The following is a 22355-nucleotide window of genomic DNA, read 5'->3' as shown; positions in this document are numbered from 1 at the left end:
AATGGGGGAAAGGGTAATAGGAATAACTGTGAGTCAATTGCACCAGTGTAAGTAAAATAAGATTAAAGCATTAGTCTTCTATGCGCTCGATTAACAAGAGGATTAAATACAGAACAAATCATCATAATAGCCCAGGGGTTGATTTCTTCATTGCTTTTCTGGTGTTGTAGCGAAGCTAAGTCTGTTTTTAATATGCAAGTAAAAATTTCATTAATATTCCCACAACATGCAGAGGAAGCGTCTGTCATTATCGCAACTTTTTAAAAGGGTGTTGAAAGCAGGCTGAAAGGGGGTTTATTCCTTCTGGTGTCTGCATGCATCCTATCTCCGTTCCCTTTCAGCCACATTTCGATTCAGAATGTTGGACTTCTGCACACCATTGCAAGCAAAACTACTTCCAGCTCTCTCAAAAATTATTCTCTTTCTGTAGCCTAACTTGTGATAGGTGGTTGGTTGCTGTTGTGGCCACAGTCCAGCACTGAACTTAATGCACTAAAGCCAGTTGTTGACAGTGATGCAGTCCCTGCCTTGCTTTATGATTTAAGTTTGATTTATCACAGAGTTGTAGAATTGGAAGGGTCTTGAGACCTCAGAGGGCAGGTGTGCATGTCTAAATTCCTTCACATGATGGCTACATGACCACACAGAGAAAGGTTAATGTGAAGAGGGCTTTGCATGTGGCATATTGGCAGCTATTACTAGGATCACAGGTTCTGGCACACTAATAGGGTGGCTGACTCACTACAGATTAATGCACACCAATGCACAAGACATGGAATTGATGGTAAGGTGGGTGGGGAGAGTGGGGTTGTACATGGTGTACAAGCCTACACTGGGCATCATAGGTGTGCCAAGGCACATCCTAATGTTTCAAAAAAATAGTAATCTAGTATCAAGGGAACTAATGGGGAGAGAGGGGGGGGCAGAAGAAAAATGCTGGAATGAATATGAAATAGATTTGCAACTTCTGCCTGGCTCTGGCTCTGGAAGTGGCACTGGGGTGATTCTCTCCAGCTATGGTAGCAAGGGAGGAGGAGATTCCCTTCTCCACAGGCAAAAGCTGCAGATCCATTCCAGCCTTTTTCTTCTGCCTGCATTTGTCTCTTTCTTATGACTTTGTTGCCATCCGATATATATATATATATATATATATATATATATATATATATATATATATATATGCTTTCGTAGATTTTCACGGGTACAGGAATGCAGGTTTTGGTGTTTTCGGGTATCTTCCCGTGTAAGAGTTGGGGTGTCTAGGCGACGTTTCGACGAGGTCTCACTCGTCATCTTCAGGCTGGTGCTTTCGGCTTCTTGTTACTAGAACAGAGCAGGATCTCAGTGTTTGAGTTCCTATAAATACTGTTGAGGGGGTGTGGTGTATAGCCTCCAACGTTCTGGGCAGAGAGGAAGTTCCCAGGTTATTGTGCCTTTTCTTCTTTTGTTCATTAATTACTTGAGGGATATCTTGAGTGATTTCTTGAGTGATATTCTGAGTACCACTTAGGAGGGTCATTAGGTGTGGATTAGTTGCTAAAGCTTTCGTGTCTTGACCTCTTGAGCTTGTGAAGAGTTTTTCTGAGTTTTTCTGAGAAGAGTTTTTCTGAGAAGATGGCTGTACTGCACTTAGTTGTGCTCTGGCTTGGCTTCGTGTATAGGGGCGAGCTGTGGTTTTGTGCCCTGTGCCAGCCAGATCTGTGTAGGGATTGCAGGGGGGTGCAGCATCCGGAGGTGCCACTATGGTTTGGCTACTGGATGGTATCTGTAATTTATCTGTGGAGAGGGTCTGGGTTTGGGTCTGGTGTGGTTGATTGGAGATGGCGTTCTGTGTGCCTCTGGTTCTGGTGTCGGTTTTTGTGGGGAGGGCTAATTTCCAGATGTCTGGCAGGCGGGACGTGTCGTCACGCTTGTTCATGTTGTGAGGGTGTTTCTCTATCTCGATGGCTTCCATGATTATTCTCTTGTGGTGATGTTCCATGTTAAAGAGCAATTTGGAATCTGCAAAATTAATTTCGTGTCCTGTTTCTTTCATGTGTTGGTAAAGAGAGGAAGTTTTTTCTTCTTTTTTGACGGCATTCTTGTGTTCTGCGATACGTGCATTTATTCGTCTGTTTGTTTGTCCAATGTACGTGGCTGGGCAGACTTTGCAGGGTATTTCATAGACCCCTTGGTTTTCTAACTGGATTTTATCTTTTGGGTTTCTGAGGATATTGGCTATTTTTTGGTTGGTGCAAAAGGCTGTTTTGATATTGTGTTTATGGAGGATTTTGCTAATTTTATCTGTGGTGCCCTTGATATAAGGAAGGAGGGCCATGCCATTGTTTTCTTCTGTGTCTTGGTTTTTGGGGGGTGTTTCTTTTTGGATTAGCTTCGTAACCCTGTTTTGCTGGTATCCGTTGGCGATTAACACATTTGAGAGATTCTGTAACTCAGTTGTCAAGTGGTCTTCGTCAGCCAGGCGTTTGGTTCTGGAGATGAGAGTCTTGGCTACGGAGTTTATTTGTGCAGGGTGGTGGTGTGATTGTGCATGTAAGTAGCGGTTGGTGTGTGTTTTTTTCCGGTAGATAGTGTGTCCTAGGGAGCCATCAGGTTTTTTGTAGATTAGGACGTCAAGGAAGGGAAGTTGGTTGTTGGCTTCTATTTCCATAGTGAATTGTATTTTGGGGTGTAGGCTGTTGAGATGTGTGAGGAAGCTATCTAGTTTTTCCTTCCCGTGTGGCCAAATTACAAAGGTGTCGTCAACATATCTGAGCCAAAGTTTGGGTTTGTGTTCTGACTTGTCTAAAGCATTGGTTTCAAAGTGTTCCATGTACAGATTTGCGATGACCGGTGAGAGGGGTGATCCCATAGGTGCTCCTTCTATCTGTTTGTATCTTTGTCCATTGTGGATGAAGTACGTGTTGGTTAAAACCCAGATGAAGCCAATAAAATCAGACTTGAAGTCACCAACATCCTCTGCTCCAGCAAACCACCCAGAAGCAATTTACACAAAGAAGAACAGAAAGCACTCACCAACCTGAGGAAAGACAACAACATAATCATTCTCCCAGCAGACAAAGGTAATGCCACTGTTGTGATGAACACATCGGACTACCAAGCAAAACTATCAAATCTACTCCAAGACCCTACCTACCAACCTATAAAAACAGATCCCACCACCTATCTGGAAAAAACCACCAAATCCAAAATAAAAGCCTCTCCTATCAGTGAAGAAATCCAGCTAAGAATCATCCCCAGAGAAAAATCATCCAGATGCCCCAAACTCTACGGTCTCCCCAAGATACACAAAGAAGGAACACCACTCAGACCAATAGTCAGCTCCATAGGCTCACCTCTACAAAATCTCGCTAAATTTCTCGCTAAGCAACTTCAGCCCTATGCAGAATCTATCGCTTCACACGTTACAAACTCCTTCCAGTTCATAGAAACAATAAAGAAGCAAAACCTACATCCCGATGACCTACTTGTGAGCTTCGATGTTGTATCTCTCTTCACACAAGTGCCCATTAATGAAGCCTTGACAGCCATTCAAAACAAATACAATCCCCCCGAATACATCCTGGACCTGACCAACCACTGCCTAACCAACACGTACTTCATCCACAATGGACAAAGATACAAACAGATAGAAGGAGCACCTATGGGATCACCCCTCTCTCCGGTCATCGCAAATCTGTACATGGAACACTTTGAAACCAATGCTTTAGACAAGTCAGAACACAAACCCAAACTTTGGCTCAGATATGTTGACGACACCTTTGTAATTTGGCCACACGGGAAGGAAAAACTAGATAGCTTCCTCACACATCTCAACAGCCTACACCCCAAAATACAATTCACTATGGAAATAGAAGCCAACAACCAACTTCCCTTCCTTGACGTCCTAATCTACAAAAAACCTGATGGCTCCCTAGGACACACTATCTACCGGGAAAAAACACACACCAACCGCTACTTACATGCACAATCACACCACCACCCTGCACAAATAAACTCCGTAGCATATATATATGCAGGTTTTGGTGTCTTCGGGTGTCTTCCCGTGTAAGAGTTGGGGTGTCTAGGCGACGTTTCGACGAGGTCTCACTCGTCATCTTCAGGCTGGTGCTTTCGGCTTCTTGTTACTAGAACAGAGCAGGATCTCAGTGTTTGAGTTCCTATAAATACTGTTGAGGGGGTGTGGTGTATAGCCTCCAACGTTCTGGGCAGAGAGGGAGTTCCCAGGTTAGTGTGCCTTTTCTTCTTTTGTTCCTTAATTACTTGAGGGATATCTTGAGTGATTTCTTGAGTGATATTCTGAGTACCACTTAGGAGGGTCATTAGGTGTGGATTATATATATATATCCATATATATATCCATATATATATATGGATCAGGGGCTACGTTTTGGGTGCACAAACAAGGAGGAGGAGGAGGAGTCATCCTGCCCACAGCACTACAGATCTCCTCTGCCACTAATCAGTTTGGCACAGGTCTTTTTCTCTGCAACAGAATTCTCCTGTTTTGACTTACTGACTTCTCGGATTATGGCTGTTTTGCTAGCTTTTTGCCTCTTTACCTTTTGCTTGTCCTTACAGTGGTACCTCTGGATGCGAACGGGATCCGTTCCAGAGCCCCATTCGCATCCTGAGTAGAACGTAACATGCGATTGCGCGCCTGTGCGTGCGCGGGTCGCATTTTGCCACTTCTGTGCATACGCGTGATGTCATTTTGAGTGCATGCGCCAGCGGCAAAACCCGGAAGTAACACGTTCCGTTACTTCTGGGTCGCCATGGAGCGAAACCTGAAAACACTCAACTTGAAGCATATTTAACCCGAGCTATGACTGTATTTGTCTGTCTTGTCATCCTGCCCCCTTCCTTCTTTGAAATGAACACAAACAAACAAACAAACTTGCGAGCACACCTTAAATAAATTTGTTGCTGCTGTGTATATAGTCAAAAACCCTGGAAATGAGGGGTTGAAAGCATTTGCTTCTTTTCAACAGGATTAGGAGGTTTTTGTATGATTTCAGTTCAAAATATTTCAATTTGAAATACTGGACCAGAAAAGGGGAAGGAACAGGGCAAAGCAGGCTTGTATGTGCTTTGCCAGGGAACACATGGTTCAGGAACACAACCTCTGCACAAAACAGCTGTTGCCTGTACTCATTCTCCTTGCCTGGAAAACTGGAATATTTAGCTATTTATTTTCAATTCTTTTCATTTTCTAATTTCATTTTGTGTGTGTATTATATTGTTACTTGTTATTTGCTGTTTCTCCAAAATAAGAATCTGCTTCAACCCAAGTAAACCCAACATATTTTAACAGGAAGAAAAGAAGCTTAATTGTTCTGATCAAAATTTTTTGAGGTTAACTTTTTCTTTCTTAACTGTTTCTCCTTGAAGTTAGTGGGATTTAGGCATCGCTTGTTTAACCACTTATCTGGGAGGGAACCCACTGAACTCAGTAGGCCTTATTTCTGAGTAGGCATATATAGGATTGTGCTGTTTGATGTGCTTGACTTTGGTGGAGTCATGCCATCAGCTATTAAATATGCTGCTGCAGTTTATTTAAAATCCAGTTTGAATACTTAAAAAATGTAATTGCTTAAACTTCAAACTCTCTACTTGCCCAAAGAGTCAGCCGTCAAAAATGCCTCGCCTCTCATCCCAGTTGTCTGATAATATATGAGTGGCATTGTTACCATTTATCAAATCACAAGAAGACAGCAGCAGCCTACATACAACCACTTTGTACATAAAGGCTTAAACATTTGGCTCTTGCCACAAAATGATTTCACCTCCCAATAAAACACCTATTTGTACACAGCGAAACCCATTAACAAGTCATGTTGAAGCCATAATAGACAAATATAAATTACTCCGATAAATTAATGGGCTCTGCAGAATAATTAAACCTCTGTTCGATGCATCTTACTTAACCAGGCTTGTTTTGCAGAGAAGAAGGATTCCTTTTCATTACTCCCTGTGACCTGCAAGAGTTGCTAATTTATAATCTTCTTATGTTTCCCGGCAGGGTGATATCCAGCAGCTGTTGATTGTCGGCGATCCCAGAGCAGCCTATGACTATTGTGAACATTATAGCCCAGACTGTGGTTCCCCTGTGCCCAATGCTCCTCAAGCTCAGGAACCGCAGGTTGATGAGGTGAGTAATGAGTCATGTTCTACTAGATTTATTGCGCATTTAACTGGTATGCTGGGTTCATGCTATCGGAGAGTTTGTTTACAGTGAAAGATAATGCCTTCCTTACTAATACATGTGCTTAGCCATCTGTCTCAAATGCTCAGACACATGTTTTAACATTTCTTTCTATAGATTGTTTCTAAAAGAACAGTGATACATCACTAGTTCCATTGAAGAGTACGGTTCTGTTCACCTATATCACTAAAGACATTTAATCTTGAGTAATACCTTTCTTTTTCATTAGCTAAAGTAGGTGTACATTCACTATCCTCATGCCCTAGACAGAGGTGCTAGGTTGCCACCAAGATTGTGTGTGTCATGCATCACACGTGTGACATCATGCATGCGACATGCTTTGCGCGATGTCCCCCACACCGTGAAGGCCAGAATGGTGAGTCCTAGCAGAAGGTTTTTACAAGAATGTTTATTCAACTATGCCCAGGACCACCTAAGAACCACCTTTCTGAAAGTTTTTGTGTTCTGACAGTGGCTTCCATGGCTTCCCATACAGTACAGTCATACCTCGGTTTTTGAACAGTTTGGTTCTCGAATGTTTTGGCTCCCGAATGATTGAAACCCAGAAGTGACTGTTCCAGGTTTGTAACATTCTTTTGGAAGCTGAACGTCCGATGGGGCTTCCGCGGCTTCCGATTGGCTGCAGGGAGGCCACGCTTTGGTTTTCAAATGTTTTGGAAGTCAAACGGATTTCCGGAACGGATTCTGTTCGACTTCCAAGGTACGACTGTACTTAACCACTCTTGTTTAGAAGGTGAAGTGCTTGTGTTTTCCAGGTGCTTAGCCATAAATTATTATGATTATTTGTCTCGAGAGACTCAAAACTGATCCTTCGCATTTTCCCAGTATGAATTTCAACACAACTTATTAAGCAGGAATTAGAAGTGGCCTGTGAGGTGCTGGGATGGGTAGATATTAGCCACTGCTGTTGAGAGGGAAGAGAGCTTGGATCCTTTCCAGTGAGCAACATGAGGCAGTGGGTGGCTGGGAGCATGCATACTTGACCTCAGAATAAGATAGGATGGGGCTGCCACAATTAGTGCCTTTATGCTTGGATCTGACCTCAGTCCACCTCTAACACATAAGCAGCCATTGGCATATGGTAATGGGACCTCTATTCTCTTGCTGCACTGCTGTTGGTTGTCACTGTGTCCTGCCCCTCTGAATGCAGCGAGGCTGGAAGGGAGCACGATATCCTTGTACCTACGGGACCGCCTCTCCTGGTATGTCCCACAGAGGAACTTATGGTCTTCAAACAAAAACATATTGGCGGTCCCAGGCCACAGAGAGGTTAGGCTGACCTCAACCAGAGCCAGGGCTTTTTCGGCTGCGGCTCCGATCTGGTGGAACGCTCTGTCACAAGAGACTAGGGCCCTGCGGGACCTGACATCTTTCCGCAGGGCCTGCAAGACAGAGCTGTTCCACCAGGCCTTTGGCCAGGGCACAGCCTGTCTCCCTCCTTTGGCAATCTTCACTGAACTCTAGACCAATGGTTGCCATTAATTTGATTTGAATTCATTTTATAATGAAATGATTTTAGAATGTTGTATTATTTTATTGTTGTTAGCCGCCCTGAGCCCCGCTTCGGCTGGGGAGGGTGGGATATAAATAAAAAGTTATTATTATTATTATTATTATTATTATTATTATTATTATTATTATCCATGAAACCTCCGTAATTTCCATGGTGCATTTTGAAGAACTGGGAGCAAGAGCTTGCCAGGCACTGGATTACTTCAGTTGCACAAACGGCCACAGATTGCTTGGACAGAAATTTGTGGTGGCTTGGAAGGGCTAACAAAGAGTCCAAATACTTTCCTCCTCCCCAGCCTTACAGGGCTTTAAGAAACAGTAGGGCATTTACTTCATTCGCAGGCCTGCCATGCATGTAAGCTGGAGTAGAAGGGTGGGGTGGGGGTTGCAGGCAGATAGCCATGCCAGCCTGTAGCTGGGGCAGCGATTAGACCTGTATCAGTACCAACAGGCCTGCCAACAGGATTTTCTGGGGCCAGTATGCTGTACGTAGATCGGGCTCTATGCTGCACTTGCGTAAAATTTGTACAGACTTTGTCCCATGCCTTTCGCAGATGGGGGGTGAGTGTGTCCAACCGACAGAATATTCACGTAATTGTAGTTCCATATCTCAAAAAGCATGCTCTGTTTAATATCTACCTGCCACATGAAGAATGAGAGGTTTGCTTTTCCCTAAATCAGCCTTTCTCAACCTGCGGGTCCCCAGATGTTGTTGAACTACAACTCCCATCCATAGCTGTCAACCTTCCCTCTTTTTGGCGGGAAATTCCCTTATTCCAGCGCTGTTTCCTGCTACTATCCCAGATTGTTAGATATCCCGTAGACTGTCCCCGGGACAGGTGAGGCTGCTGATCCCTTATTTTTGAGGCTGCTGATTCCTTATTTTCAAATCTGAAAGTTGACAGCTATGCTCCCATCACTCCTAGCTAGCAAGGCCAGAGCTCAGGGATGATGGGAGTTGTAGTCCAACAACATCTGGGGACCCACAGGTTGAGAACCGCAACAGAACTTGAGTTTCATGTCTTGTGAATATATAGGAGGGCCCAGCAGTCACCAGGAAGAATAGGATTTCTCTCCCCTTACCCCTGTATATGCAGCCTTGTATATACCAGCTTTCTTGTAGAATGCATCTCTCAGCCCAGGAAGAGAGCAGTGCTCTGCTTTTGGATTTTGCCATGGGGCAGTGAATGCCTGATTCAAGGCATTCTGACTTCCCCCAAATGTCCCTTAGCATTTTCTCACTTCTTCAAACAGACGCATTGCTACCGCCACTGCTTGGTAGGCATGGAAACATCCCTCTCTGAGCTGTGGGCTGCCGCACCTACTCATGCAGCAATGTTTCAGCCTTGCTCTGGTCTTGTACACAACCACAGGGGTCAAATTTTGCAGCTCGAATGTGCAATTCTGATCTTCCCAAGACGTGGCCCTGGGCTTGGAGAATTGCAAAAGAAAGCAAAAAAAACCATACCACAAACATAGTAAATGCTTTCGTATAAGACAATTAGCATCTGTAATGCAATGTTGTGGCGTGAATGCTTCTGTCCATTCCATCCTCTGCCTGACGTTTTCACCCACCCCATCATTCTGTGGCTGGTGAGCATACTCATTCTTCTTTAGATTGTTTTGGGTTATTATGGTTGTATTATATATATATATTATTCTTGCACACATTGAACTTTCCCTAGGCAAGCAGGTGTCTCTGTCTTGTTTATTAGTAGCCTTGTTTTGGCTGCAGTCCTGTTGGCACTCACCACCTGAGTTTACTGAGCTGTGCACACGCAGCAATTGGTACAGTCTGTGTCCGAGTGATGGCTTTCTATACAGCGACTATGGTAGTGACTGAGAATGCACTGGAAAACCCGTTGGCTGAGACTTTCATTGGGGCAATCTTCATCAAAAAGGAAAAAAAGCCCTTGTGAATGCCACCACATCTGAAGGAGTTGGCCTTAGCTATCTTTTTGCTTGGTCAGTGTGCAAGTGCTATACCCTTAGAAGACCATGAGGTCCTCGTAGTGTGGAAAGAAGGTGAAAGGCAAGGAAGATGTTCGTGATGGAGAAGGGTCTTTACAGATGAAGGACGAGGGAGGAAATGAGAAAGAGGACCACTTGCTGCCTCATAGAAAGCCAGACAGTTGGTCCATGTAGCTCAGTTCTATTAGCCATCTTCTGGAGCTTTCAGATAGGAGTTTTCCCAAGTCTGAACTAGAGTTGTCAGGATTGCAGCTGGGATCTTCTACAAGCAAAGAATAGGCACAACCACTAAGCTATGGCCATTCCCCATACGAGTCATTATAGTGGTTAACTGAGACGGTATACTAAGAGTCCTAGAGCCTACAAGCCAAATATTTACTTCTGCGTTACTGCACAGAGTGGGATTGATGGTCCCCTTGCGGGCACATTAATGAGCTCTAGAATCACCTGAGGCTTATGAATCTCACTAGATTGATGCATCTTCGCCTTTCACCTTACAGCTGATGCACGAAAATTATAAGCATGGTCACTTGTGCTTCTGTACATCTATGTGATGTGTGAATCTGATTGACATGATCTGAAGGCTTTGTGTAATACCAATTGAGGAAGTATTGAGTGGTATTAATTGATAAAATTATTATTTGACTATTAATAAACAAGAAAAAAGTGAGTATAGAAAAATTCTTGCTAATGACAGGCTGTCACACTGAGAATTAGGTTTATGCCTCATTAAGCTGCCAAAAATCTAGTGCAGATCTATGTACATTTCAAACATCACTGCATAAACCAGAGAAATTCTGGTTTGACAAGGAATTCAGGATAACCATTGCTATGTTTTTATTTTATTTTATTTTGAATACAGTGAGACTTACTTCTGAGTAGACAGTGTAAGGATCCCTTTAAAATAAAAGAATAAACACACCACATGTTTCCTTAAAAAATGGCTGGCTGCTAACACATTGTAGTGAAAGAATTTAAAGTGGATTTGTTACCTTTTCCTGCGAAATTATAGGAAGGGCTTTGTATGCCTTCATTTGGTGCAGGAATTTTATTTTCAGTATAAACAGGACTCCGTTTTTGCACCTACACATACACACCCACCATTTTTAAGTGTTCTCGGAGACGAGGAGGGGAGGAGAAAGGAAAACCGGGACGTTCTGGGATCAAATCAGAAACCAGGATGGCTTTTGAAATTCCAGGACAGTCCCTGGAAAATCCGGACACTTGGAGGGTCTGACTGTGCCTTCAGACCTCAGTAAGGGCAAGATGCAAGAGGGATATGCAACTAGCAGGCATTATATATATTTTTAGCTATCATATTGGTGAACAGATTAGTAGCAGGACCGGCCTTTCCATGAGACAGACTGAGGTATCTGCCTCAGGTGGCAAATTCGGAGGGGCAAAAAGTGGCAAGAAATTTTGTGCCGTGTGATCTGTCCTGCAGCCCGCAAGCCAGTTGTTGTTCTACGTTGTAGTGGAGAAATCTGCTTCATCACCTGTGCTGAAGTAAGATTTGGCACACAGAATGAGGAACGCGCCATCCTGCCCTCTTTATCTCGTTTATAGTATGGCAGCCGTGCAGCACACCATACTTTTCCAGGTTAAAAGGAATCCTACTCCTGTTCCTCATTAATAATAATCTTTTGAATGACTGTGAGCCTCTCTCTCCCTTAGAAGCCTATTGAGGGGGAAATCTCAACATCGACTTTTGTAAATATTCCCTCTGCACTGTGAACTCAAATGTGCTGAACTGTGTCCAGACAAATCACATTTCAGAAGCTGGAGATGTGGGGAGGGGGGGAGAAAGACCTATTTAGCCATGTACCCTCCTGGCCTACTCAAAGTTGGATTGTTCCCCATAGAATATATTCTCGTGAGCAGTCCAGTCTGCTTCGAAAAGGCCTCATAGCAAAGGCCCTTCAGTTCTTTGCTTGGAATGGTATCCCACAGCCTCATAAATCTTACAGCCTGACTGGAGATGGAGAAATTGCTCCCAAATGGGAGCTCTGCTGCATTTGTTTTGGCCAGATCCCAACTGCAAGGATTATGCAAAAGAAATAAAAGAGATGCTTTTAAATGAAATACTTTTTAGAAGAGAAGATCCAAGCGAAGCCTAGCCATACTCTCTTGAGGAACTCTGTGCATCATTTTATTTTATTTTTTTACGATGCTAATTTGCTCCCCCCCTTTTTTCCCTCCAAAGAGTTGCTGACTTGCTAAATCTATGCTTCCTTTGAGACACAGATTGTATGAGGCACCGTTTTCATGTCTGGCATGCAGGATTTAGCTGTACCTGCAGGGCTGAAATCTGTAGAGATAATAAACTTTCTAGTTAGGAAAGCATTTTAGTGTGTTTCCCAGGGGCAATTAGAGTAATGAAACTCATAAATATTCCAGTAACCATTGATTTTGGTACAGTCCTTGAGAACTGACCTCTTCAATGCAGCTTTGCCTCAAATTATTTAACGTGATAAGGATTTTGCCTCAGAGTTGTGCCACCTGGAATAGCATGGAGGCAACTGGCTGAAAGGGCCCCTCTTTCAGAAACTTGCCTAAAGTCTGTGGCAAATATGAATAGGTGAATCCCATCAGTTTTGATCTAATTTTCGTTTGGTCTTACAAAAGTCTGCCTTCTGTCTTCTCTGTTATCTAGGACTTTGCACGCTGGATGACTTTATTCATAAATATGTGTTCCGGGGCAGCCCTGTCATGATTCAGTCAGAATCCAAATCCATTGCTAATTCCAAACATTTCCAAAATTCAGTAGCATCTGCTATTTGCAACTTTTCTTTCCAAATATGGTCAAACCAGAACATTAGAAGAAGTCTGTAAAATTGCTGGTATGTAATTTGAGTGACAGGGATATACCATAGGCGCAAGTTGTCCTTTGCTGTTACTCATTATGTATCCTCACGTTCCCCAAGCTGATGCTAGCCAGATGTTTTGGACTACAACTCCCATCATCCCTGATCATTCCTGATGCTGGCAGGGTCTGATAGGAGTTGTAGTCCAACCATGTGGAGGGCACCAGTTTGGGAAAGGCTGCCATAGACAGAAATAGCAGCTGTTTCTCCACCTAGGGTGATGGGTGGTTCAGTCTTGTTGAAGTCCGTGTAACTTCTGCACATCTTTGCTCATAAGTCTCTCCTGACCTATTTCCATATTAATCTGTCATTATTATTATTATTATTATTATTTCAAAACTGCACTAAAAATTGCATTCCAATATGTATGCCAAAAATGTATTTTCTCTCAAATTATGCATTTCTGCATGGATTTTTGATACTTTTTGAGCCAAGAACTATGCCACAGCACTCATAGAAGTGTGAAATCTGGTGGATAGCAACACTGCAATCTCCAAATTACTCGGAGATGTTTGGATCAGGTTGGTTAGCACTGGAATTATAAAGATTAGATACCTCAAGTATCCCTAATATATGACCATTCCCCCACCATAGAAAATGGCAGAAAACAGAAGCATGCAACAATTAACTTAGAACATGCTTTATTGTTTATTTATTAATATGCTTGAATACTGCCTGTTATGTGGGCATTGCACAGGGCTGTACAGTCATATCATAAAGCGCAATGCAAAATATGCAAATGAAATTAAACTCAAGTTGAATGAAGCAATCGGGAAAATTACTTAAAATTCTACAGCATCAACACCCAGCAAAGGCCATGGTGAACAAGATAGCCTTTAGGCATGCACTGAAATTGTATCCAAGTCAGTACATGTCGTATTTCTGGGGGGTGGGGTGGGGAGGTCATTCCAGAGTATGGGTGGCATCACAGAAAAGACCTTTTTTCTAGTTGTTCCTAGAGGGATATTTGCAGCTTGTCGCACAGCCAGGAGGACCTCTGATCTTGATCTTAGAGTCCAGGTACAGGCAGCCTCATTATCACCCTCAAATTAAGCTTGTGTTTGTTGTCTTGTGCTTTCTCTCCACCATAACCATAATGTAAGGAGCAAGCACTCTGTGTGGATGGTCAGACATAACCCCCCAAAAAAAGAAATTGCATGCTGCAAGACAACTCTCCCCTCCCTCACATGCTGTCACATCTTAGAGTTGCCATACGTCAGGGAAAACCCTGACATGTCCTGTTTTGGGGGGCCAACATACTCATCCGGGAGGATGTTTACATTTTAAAGGAAATGTCTGGGTTTGTTGTCTGTGCCACGCCTCTTTCCCTGGCTCAGACTAGCAGTGGCTCAAGCTGTCCTCTTTTTATATATGGCAATCCTATCACACATAGACTAGTATATAAAACCATTTTGAATTGTTTAGCAAATCCACAACCTTTAAAAAAAACCTTATGTTAGATTGTCTTCTGTCTTAAGCATGTTTCTTATAAGAAACCTTTGCAAAACCAAAGTCAAATTGAGAATTCAGAATATTTTCCCTCTTGCAAACCCAGAAAATAATGCACTTTCAAAGCGAGAGAGGATACTTTTTCCACTTGGCATAATCCCTACAGTTTGGTTTCTTTTGAAGTTGTGAAATGGTGCTCCCAAAATGAGGATTTAATGAAGAAACCAGTCCTTTCCATTGGGACTGCATGTTGATCAGGTTGTGTCATATAAATGTGCTTTTCTCTCTGGTAAAGAAAGCATGAGGTCACAATGGAAATATCGTGTTTCATCAAAGAATGCCAGGTTTTCTTCGTCCTGAAGTTTATATCAAAACACCCATCCATGTGCAATACTCATCAGGACTGGAGCCCTACTAGGAACACATACGTAGCCTTATTGTAACTTCAGATGTTCCCCCCAAAAGAGTGACAAGAGAGGAAATACGTTTCCACCATTCTGATGTCATGTGAGAAAAGGAAATCGCATGGAGGGTTTATGCAAATTGTTTCTGCAGCTGGAATTTGGACAGTTCCCTCCCCCTTCAACTGTATTATTGGGAGTTACGTGGGAAGCATTGTACAACTTCCCTGCAATTCCCGTCCAGGATGTCAAACCCAGTTTGGGGCAGTCTGCCACTTGTATCCAGACTGAGTCTGATGTGTCTTCAAGCCTTGGTGCTTAGTGACGACAGACCAAATACTTGCTATGGATGGGGTTTTTTTGGCACACTACACTGCCACTGAGAAAGCAGGGAAGGCTCCATCCCTGGCAAAAGAAAAAGGCTAAAGCTCGTCTAGAATCATAGACATAGAGTTGGAAAGGGACCATGAGGACCATTTAGTGATTCTAGCCCAACCCCCTGCAATGCAGGAATATGCAGCTGTCCCTTATGGCGATTGAGCCTGCAACTTTGGTGCTAACAGCACCATGCTCTAATCAACTGAGCTACCCATGAATGTGTCCAAGGATGTTGGGACCAAGGGAAATGCAAGTTTCCATGGCTCCCAACATTTCTGAATGCACCTGTCATGGACACAGTCTGAAGTGCTGGAGAGCCACTGCCATCAGTGTAGACAATGCTGAGCTAGGTGGACCAAGGGTCTGATTCAGTATAAGGAAGCTTCCCGCGTCTTTTTATTCAAAGATAGCACCATAGTGTTCTCCAGAAGTTGTGGACCCCATCTCCCAACAGCCGCAGCCTGTGTGGTCAACCGTAAGAGATGATGGGAGCTGTTGGCTACATCATCACACTGGCCGTCCCTGTTTCCAGTTCAACCTTGCCTGCAGTACCTGCTTAGAAATGCAATTTGTTTTAACGGAACATAGCGAGCCAGCGCAAGGAAAGCACATTTTTTATTTTCTACCTTCCCGCTAAGTACAAGTAAAAATGTCTTCCAAGGGAACTTTATAATGAAAGTCACAGTGTAAATTAATCTTTAGTGTAGGTGTGAGTTAATTTAGAATATTTGTTAATTAATATAGCATAATAAATACTGAATTTATATAAAACTATAAACATTCTAAATGTATTGTTAACTCACACCTGCACTAAATATGAAAAAAGGAACAACCTTGCTGTAAACAGCTCTGAGCCCACAGGCTGGAGTGGGAAAGAAATCAAATCACTCAAATGAATACTGATTTTATCATGAATAATGAATATGGTCCTATCTATTTCAAATTTCTATCAACCTGGGAAACAGTTTTGGGCCCAACTGTCACAAACAGCAGATGAGGTGGCAAACTTCATTCTAGACTCCACCTGAATTTCTCTGGTTGAATGCTCCCCTCTGCAAAAAAGCTCAACATAGCAACAAAATCCCTGCACATAGACAACTAGAAGTTGGACTAGTTGGAGTAAGGCTAGGCTAGAACAGGTTCCTTTGACATCTAGTTTTCTATGGGCAGCAGAGGCAGATTCAAGGGAGCACAACTGGTTTGGTCACACCGGGAGCAGAGCATTGGAGGCACCACAACTGTTATGTAGAATGGAAGACGCGAAGCGAGGGGCACCAAATTTGGTGGTTGCACAGGGCGCCATTGAAATGTGAAACCCCAAGAACTTCCACTGTAGGCAGCATTCATTCATCTATCTTATGAATTCCAGCATGTGAGTCCTCCCACTTACAGCTAGATATGTTTACCATCTCATCTGCTGAGCCTCGGAATATGTGTGTGACATTTCAGAAGGTAGCTGCAAGCAGTGATCAACCATGGAGCTACTTGGTCCTTGGAATGTGCTCCTGCTGTTCCTCTGCCCTTCCTTAAACAGTGGGACAGTTTGGCTGCATCAGTTCTCTTTCATTTGGAGCTGAGAAACCACAGAGTGCATAGTCTCGTTATCAAAGAAGAAAAACAAAAACAGCCTGTTTATTTAAAGATGTGCAGGATGAGAAGGAATGAGAAGAGTGAAGCTGCCCGCCTGGGCAGATTTCAAAGTAATCCCCAGAAAAGTCTCAGTAGAGGTCTCAGAGTTCAGAAATGCAAACAAAAACTGTCTTCTACACACACACACACACACACACACACACACACACACACACACACATTATGACATAAGCTATAACATAAAGCCAATAGATTGCTTTCAAACAATTTCTACTCACAGTAATAAGTGGACCTAAGTTAGCCATATCCATATTTCCATGAGGTTGTTCTGAAACCCTGTCTGCACTATAAAGTTAAAGCAGAATCATACCACTTCAAACAGTCATGGCTTCCCCAAAAAATCTTGGGAAATTTAATTTGTTAAAGAGTGCTGAGAGTTCTTAGGAGAGTCCCATTCCCTTCATAGAGCTACAATTCTCAGAGTGGTTAACAGTCAGTCCTTCTTTCCATGGAATTCTGGGAATTGTCGCTCTGTGAGGCAAAGAGGGGCAAAGAGAAGGAGATCAGGACAAATTCCTCAAGTATCCCTAGTTGAAATTATTATTTTATTTTTATTATTATTATTTTATTTATCTATTTGCTATGGCAATTGCTTTTGCAAGGTGTGAAATAACCTGCATTACTTCAGAAATGTGAAGGAGAATTAACATGTTGATGAGCTATAAGCTTTCTCTTGGGGCTTCTCTCTCACCTGTACTCCCCATCCCCAGTATAAGTTCAATCCATCTTGCATTAACAAAAAAAGGAAAAGGAAAGCTATTGACAACATTTTTAGACCACCCATTAACAAAACCTTATCCGGGTGGTGCAGAGAACTATTTTTTAAATAAAACACACACACCATAAAATATGAATACATGGACATAAAAAAAGAACTTTGACATTAAATCAGAAACAAATGTGGCTCCGGTTCTCTGGGCTAGGAAGCAGTTGTTGCCTGCTGAATTCTGCTATACAGAATCACAACGCAGCAGGCAGCTCAAAGTGCAATCAGAGGGTGTTGAGGGGAGCCCAGTGTCAGGCATGTGAAGGTTTCATCCAAGGCCCTTGCTTCTGACAGATTGCTGTGGTATTCGTGTCACCATCTTGGCTGTAGGATTAGCCATTTTTCTTAACATAGTGTAATGCCAAAGGAGGACAGTTGCCCCTTACTGCATACAAATCCTCCTAAGACTGTAGCCCTTTGCCTGAGCAACAGATTACCTGAGTTGTCTTCAAGTATAACTGCCTCTTGAATAACCTGTAACTATCTTACTTCTTACTCATTCTTAACATTTGCAGATGAATGGCTTGGATTCCCTGCCCCCAACTATCTTGACTCATCCTTGACACCCTTTACGTTTTTGCTCAGGAGATCTTCACTGCTGACGCTTCACTGTAGACCTTCCCTTTGTCCCTAATGTGCATTTTAATAGCTGTGTAGAAGAGAGAATTTCTACAGGTGCTGCTGTAACTCTGTCATATAAGCTTTCTTTCTTCCTCTTCTACACATCTATTAAAGGTGAAAGAGACCTGTCCACTAGGGTTGGCATGATGGTTGTCTGAAAATATAGCTCAAGTGATGGCTTCTCAGCCTTTTGGCTAAGATAATGCAAAAATATTATCTGTGTTAATTGTTTAAGTGATTCTCTCTGGGCAGGAACAGAATTTGGATTTTTGGGGGGTGAGGAGAGGACTTTAGAATTAAGAAGCTGGTGACTGGGCCACAGGGAATGGGGCCCTATTGTTGGCACTGCTGCCACCTCTGGTGGTGATGGCATAAAGTTGAAGTTAAAAGTTTTTGGTTTTTTTAAATGAACAAATAAACTAACTCTGCTACCACCCCCTGTTCAACTGGGAGAAATGTCCCACCCCAAATTTGCAGCCTACACATGGATCATGTTATTCAGAAGGTCATTTGATTATTGCCATACCGGCCATAAATTTTGCTTCCTCTGTGAGAATTGAGTGGGAACTAGTAGTGGCTTCCTTGTGTCCAAATATCTTTCAATGGGACTATCTTTCACAAAGGAAGCAATGCTATGGAATCGACAAAGTGCAGGATGTCTATCTTACCTAGCACAGGTGAATCAGCACATCATTCTCTCAGATAGTGAACTCAAGCGGTGAATGCTGAAAGGATTGGGGACAAAATGGGGCCCCTGTGAAACAACAGAGAGGTATGCTGTGAGAAATCCTGAGAACCCAAGATCAGACTTTGGACAATTTGGCATTGATTGAAATGAAACAAAAACAGTTAAATTTGAAATTTAGAGGAGTAGGAGAAGAAACAAATGAAAACATTAAAGAAAAAATGATCAAAGAATTAGCGAGGTGGTTAGAACTGAAAGAAGAAGAGGTGGCATACACAATGGAAAATGCGTTTAGAATAAAAACAAAGAACAGACAATCAAAATCAAAAAAAGTGTTAGGAGACTGTTTAGTCATTTTTAATTCGATAGAGATGAAAAATATGATACTAAAAATGAGTTATCAAAAGAGATTAATTATTGATGGCAGACCAATCATTATCTTTAAAGAGATACCAACCAGACTCCTGCGCAGAAGGGAAGGTTACAAACAGCTGGCAAGTGTCCTAAAAAAGAATAATATACAATATAGATGGGAGTTCCCGGAAGGGATCTCCTTTTTTTATAAAGATAAAAGATTCAGGATTACAGAGATTCAGGAGGTGAAGAAATTTCTGCGCAGATCTGAGAGAGAGTTAGGAAGAGTAGAGGAGAGACAAGATGGGAAAAGTGAGGACGTAGAGGAGAAAATAAAGAGAAACAAATTAGCAAAAAACAAAGAAAATCTAACTAGAGAAGGAGAAGTAGTTGAAGAGGAAGAGGAAGAGATTGTAACGGAAGAGGAGGAAGAAGAGGAGGAAGCGAACGGAGAAAACAAAACCACTTGAATTTAAATTATTAGTTGTTGATAAACGGGAATACAGTTGGTATAATGAACTTGAAAGTTTTGTCATGGAATGTGAATGGTTTGAACAAAAAAACTAAAAGGAATAAAATAGTAAATGTGTTGAAAAGAAAGAACCTAGATCTAATCTGCTTACAGGAGACACACGTAACTAAAAAGCACAAACATATTTTGATACATAAAAAACTGGGAGCTGAATTTACAAATTGCATAACTGAAAAGAAAAGAGGGGTCGTGATATATGTGAAAGAAAAATGGGAACCCCAATTGATTTGTAAAGATGATGAAGGAAGGATTTTGGGAGTACAAATTAATTTCCAGGGGGAAAAATATAATGTGATAAATATATATGCCCCAAATTTGAACAAATCGGAATTCTTTAAAAAACTAGAGCAAATTTTATTAGGGTTAGATTGTAACAAGACAATATTATTAGGAGACTTTAATGGAGTACCAAACCCAGAAGTAGATAGGCAATCAGAAAGGAAAAAAAAATACTCAGGTGAAACTGCCAGGATCCTTTAACAACTTGAAAGAATGCCTAGATATAATAGATGTTTGGAGATACAAACATGCCTTAGAGAAACAATTCACCTTCTTCTCAGAACCACACAAGAGTTGGGGTAGAATTGATCAAATTTGGGTCTCGAGGGAGCTCTCATTGAGAACCACAAAGTGTGAAATTCAACCTAGAACTCTCTCGGATCATAACTCAATAGTTTTGGAATTAAAAGGTAAACCACAAGGCGGGTTCAGATGGAGATTAAACGAATATTTACTGGATAACGACGAAGTGTTTGAAAAAGCTAAAATCACTTTAAAAGATTATTTTGACCTGAACCTTAATACTGAGACAGGCATGGATATAGTCTGGGACGCCAGTAAGGCGGTCCTAAGAGGATTTTTTATCCAACAAAACAGTTATAGGAGAAGGGTAAGAGAACAGAAGAAGGAGGAAATTCTAACACAGTTAAGAGAGTGTGAGAAAAAAATAACAATAAACCCAAAAGATGAACAAAACATTCAAATAATAAAAATGTTGCAATCTCAATATTCAATGTTAACAAGCCAAGAAATGGAATGGAAAATAAAATTAACGAGACAAAAATATTTTGAGTCAGCTAATAAAACGGGTAAATTACTAGCCTGGCAACTGCGAAAGAGACAGAAACAGAACGTAATAAATAAAATAAAAGTAGATGAGCAATTGATAGAAGACCCTAAAAAGATAAAGGAGAATTTTCTTAAATTTTATGAGAGGCTGTATAAGAAAGAAAAAGAAGAAATAACCCAAATAGAAAAATATCTAGAAGATTACAGTGGGAGGACCATAACAGAGGAAGAAAGAATTCAATTAAATAACCCCATAAGAGTAGAAGAGATCCAAAATGCGATAAAAAAGATGAGAATAGGGAAAGCCCCAGGACCAGATGGACTGTCAGCTAAATACTATAAAGTATTAGAAAGCCAACTAACGCCAGTGCTATGTGACATCATGAATAACATCTTAAGAGGAGGAAGGATACCAGAGACATGGAAAGAGGCTCACATCACGATGATCCCTAAACCTGATACGGATAAGTTGAACATTAAAAATTATAGACCAATATCACTTTTAAATAATGATTACAAAATTTTTGCGGAGGTGATGGCAAGTAGATTAAAAAAATGTTTGGTAAACATAATACATAAAGATCAAGCTGGATTTCTTCCAAACAGATTCCTTAAAGATAATGTGAGACATACCATAAACACCATTGAATATCTGGAGTGCAAGAACGAGATACCCGCAGCACTAATTTTTATAGATGCTGAAAAGGCATTTGACAATGTTTCTTGGAAGTTCCTCATGAAGAGTATGGAGAAAGCAGGGCTAAGGGGCGAGTTTATGGACGGAATAAAAGCAATATATTCAATGCAATCTGCAAAATTAATCATAAACAATAACCTAACAAATTCCTTTAAAATTGAAAAAGGAACAAGACAGGGATGCCCGTTATCCCCGCTGTTATTTATCATGGCATTAGAGATAATCACGAATAAAATAAGAGCAACATCGGAGATCAGAGGAATCAAAATAGGAACAAAAGAATTTAAACTTAAAGCGTATGCGGATGACTTAATGTTATCTTTGGAAAATCCTCAGAAAAGCGTTGGTATAGCTTTAGAGATGTTAGAAGAATTCGGAAAATTATCCGGATTTAAACTGAACAAATTAAAGACAAAAATGTTGACTAAAAATATGAGAAAAGAGGAAAAGGAAAGATTGGAGATGCAGCATGGAATTAAGATAGCAAAAAAAATAAGATATCTGGGAATCTGGTTAACCACAAAAAATATAAACCTAATTCAGGATAATTATTTTACAACATGGAAGGAGATTAAGAAAGATCTAGAAGTGTGGAACAGAGTGAAGCTTTCGTGGAGAGGAAGAATGGCGGCGATAAAAATGAACTTACTTCCAAGAATGCTGTTCCTGTTTCAAAACCTCCCAGTGATCAGAGGTTCTAAAATATTTACGGAATGGCAAAGAACCCTTTCGAAATTCATATGGCAGGGTAAAAGACCAAGAATTAGCTTTAAAATCCTTACGGATCGGAAAGAAAGAGGGGGCTTCTCGGTACCTAATTTAAAACTATATTACGAGGCTGCCAGCCTTTGTTGGATCAAAGATTGGATTAATCTAAAAAATACTGATTTGTTGGACCTAGAGGGGTTCGACAATAGGTTTGGCTGGCACACCTATTTATGGCGAGATAAGAGAAAGGTACATAGAGGTTTCTCAAATCATATTATAAGAGGACCCCTTTACGAGGTGTGGGAGAGGAATAAAAAACTTTTAGAATGGAAAACACCTTGGTGGTTATCGACATTGGACATCCTAGGATTAAAAAAAATAAATATGGAGGGAGAAAGGTTAACCTATGAAGACTTATTAATAACATCAGAAAGCAGCTGGAAGTTGAGAACTTATGAGGAGTTGAAAGACAA

General features: G+C 41.5%; 1 protein-coding gene across 4 annotated transcripts in view; it reads left to right on the top strand.

Annotated features, from left to right (window-relative positions):
- Positions 1 to 22355, top strand: part of COL11A1 (collagen type XI alpha 1 chain) — a 261102-nt gene that overhangs the window by 70790 nt on the left and 167957 nt on the right. For all 4 annotated transcript variants that reach the window (XM_081194925.1, XM_081194923.1, XM_081194924.1 and 1 more), the window contains exon 5: positions 6023 to 6151. In XM_081194925.1, coding sequence (XP_081051051.1) covers positions 6023 to 6151 — 129 coding nt within the window. The remainder of the gene's footprint in view (positions 1 to 6022; positions 6152 to 22355) is intronic.

Source organism: Podarcis bocagei (assembly GCF_964188305.1).
Source record: "Podarcis bocagei genome assembly, chromosome: 5".
In the NCBI taxonomy this organism is placed as follows: Eukaryota; Metazoa; Chordata; class Lepidosauria; order Squamata; family Lacertidae; genus Podarcis; species Podarcis bocagei.
This window is presented reverse-complemented; position numbering and strand designations above follow the sequence as displayed.